At 55.7% G+C, this 1,910-nt stretch overlaps 1 protein-coding gene across 1 annotated transcript; it reads right to left on the bottom strand.

Annotated features, from left to right (window-relative positions):
- Positions 1–375: 375 nt before the first annotated feature.
- LOC120708698 (josephin-like protein) lies at positions 376–1,678 on the bottom strand. Its single transcript, XM_039994077.1, has one exon. The coding sequence runs from the start codon at positions 1,023–1,025 to the stop codon at positions 597–599; it is 429 nt and encodes a 142-aa protein (XP_039850011.1). The 5' UTR covers positions 1,026–1,678; the 3' UTR covers positions 376–596.
- Between the last annotated feature and the right edge of the window lie 232 nt (positions 1,679–1,910).

The following is a 1,910-nucleotide window of genomic DNA, read 5'->3' as shown; positions in this document are numbered from 1 at the left end:
GGTTTGCACGGGTTTGCACGAAGTCTTTGGTTTGCACTAGATATGTTCCCACCCTAAAAAGCCCACAACAACCTTAATTGTATATTTCAAAGTTCTGGAACAGAAAACTAGCTAAATGTTTATTGGAAGATTGGCTGCGTAATTTACTAATTTTCTACACAGGTTCTCCCAGTAGGGACGCAGGGCCATCGTTTTGGCCTTCGGCCTTGTACATGCACAATTTCTGTAAGAAATTTATAAAAGGTTTCAATAGAGGCCTCTCTGCTCTTTGTGTCAAAAAAAAAAGAAAATTGAAATATGCAGGTAAGTAAGCAAATAAATATTTGCATGCTTACTAGACGGAATTCTGTTTTTGTTTCAGATGAAGATTTGAAATCAGCAAACCAGGAAAAATATACACATGATCATTTCCAGATTTCGAAAGCACTAGCGTAAGATTTCAGGACACACAAAGATCTGTCAAAGGAGCAACCGGTATGTTTGTCAAGTACAAGGTTTGAGCAGATGCGCACATAGATGAAAGCCCAACAAAAAGAGAACAAATACAAGAAAGACGCTTAGCATCCGCGCACACAAAATCCCCCGACACTGATGGTCTACCGGTACTTCCTCGACGACGAGTTCATGAACCTGATGCACTCCTCCACCGCTTCGCTCTTATGCGAGTCGTCGACGACCACCGGTGGCGCCGCCGCGGGCTGCTGCCGCCTGCTGCTATGCCTCGCCGGCGTGCAGTCCGGGGACGCAGCACTAGCAGCAGCAGCAGCTGTTTTCCTGGTCGTCGTCGACGCCGACCGGAACGCCCTGACGATGCTCACCCTCGCCCGCCGGTAGAACCGCGCGGCCGTCCACCGTGCGCTCCGCAGCAGGCGAGTGCCGCACGCGCCTCGCGCTTGCCGGGGCCGCTCCCGGTCCGGCGCCGCCCGCCGGCCGGATCTGGACGCCAGGGAGATCATGGGCGTGGCGCTGCCGATCTCAGCTGGGCTGATCCTTGTGCTGCTGCACTCGCTCCCCTTCCTCCTCATCGTCCGCCGCCGGACGCCTGCTCCGAGCCCAATATAGTGTGCGCGCGTCGTATCACCAGGGCAGCCTACGCGCGCCGGCCACGTTTTATACGGCAAGGGCTAGTGGTATCTCTCTCAGGTAGTCAGGTCTCAGCTCAAAAGGAAAAGCTAGGAGGCTTGTGCAAGTATGTGACAAGAGCATGAAAGGCACTGCAAGCAAGCTCAGAAAAAGAAAAAGGAGCAAAGGGGAGAGACAAGGTACTGAAACCAAAGGCTGGTCTAATTGACCGCTACGGTGGCATTGCATCGATCGGATCAGAGAAGAGAAGGAAGCCGTGGGCAGAGAGCTCATCGATCGGCTAACCTAGCTCCTCTAATGTTTCAGTATGACCGGGGAACATAACAGCCAAGGCTTTGCAGCTTTAGGGAGACGAGAGACCGCGACGTTTGTGTGTGTGGGGTGCGGTGCAGGGCAGTATATTCTTGTTGCCTTGCGCCGGTGGTGGTGGTGGCCGTGGAATATTTTCCGGTGGAAGCGAGCAAGCAGATCTTGCAAAGGATCTAAGCCCACCCGAGGCTGGAGATGGAAAGAGAAAGCAAGAGAGAGGGAGGAAAAAGATAGTGGTTGATGCAACATGAGAACATTGGACCGTCAGAGGCCGAGCGCTCGCGCAGCTCTTTTGAGGGGTGGCCGAGGGCGAGCCGTGCTCCTCAAGGCCCCCCGGGGCGGGGCTAACCGTTCGCGTTCGGGGACAGCGCGCGCAAGGCGACGCGACGGGGGAGACATGGAATTGACGGGACGGGGACGCCGGGGCGCGACGGTGCTCGCCGCGGGGGACACGGTGGGGGCTGCCCCGGCGTGCGCGCTGCCCGAGGCATGACGGCATGGGACGCGACGTGGGCGGC

Source organism: Panicum virgatum, chromosome 5K (genome assembly GCF_016808335.1).
Source record: "Panicum virgatum strain AP13 chromosome 5K, P.virgatum_v5, whole genome shotgun sequence".
Lineage (NCBI taxonomy): Eukaryota > Viridiplantae > Streptophyta > Magnoliopsida > Poales > Poaceae > Panicum > Panicum virgatum.
This window is presented reverse-complemented; position numbering and strand designations above follow the sequence as displayed.

Bases quoted from the DNA above. Each gene is read 5' to 3' on its own strand.
- LOC120708698 (XM_039994077.1), bottom strand. From the start codon at position 1,025: ATGAGGAGGAAGGGGAGCGAGTGCAGCAGCACAAGGATCAGCCCAGCT.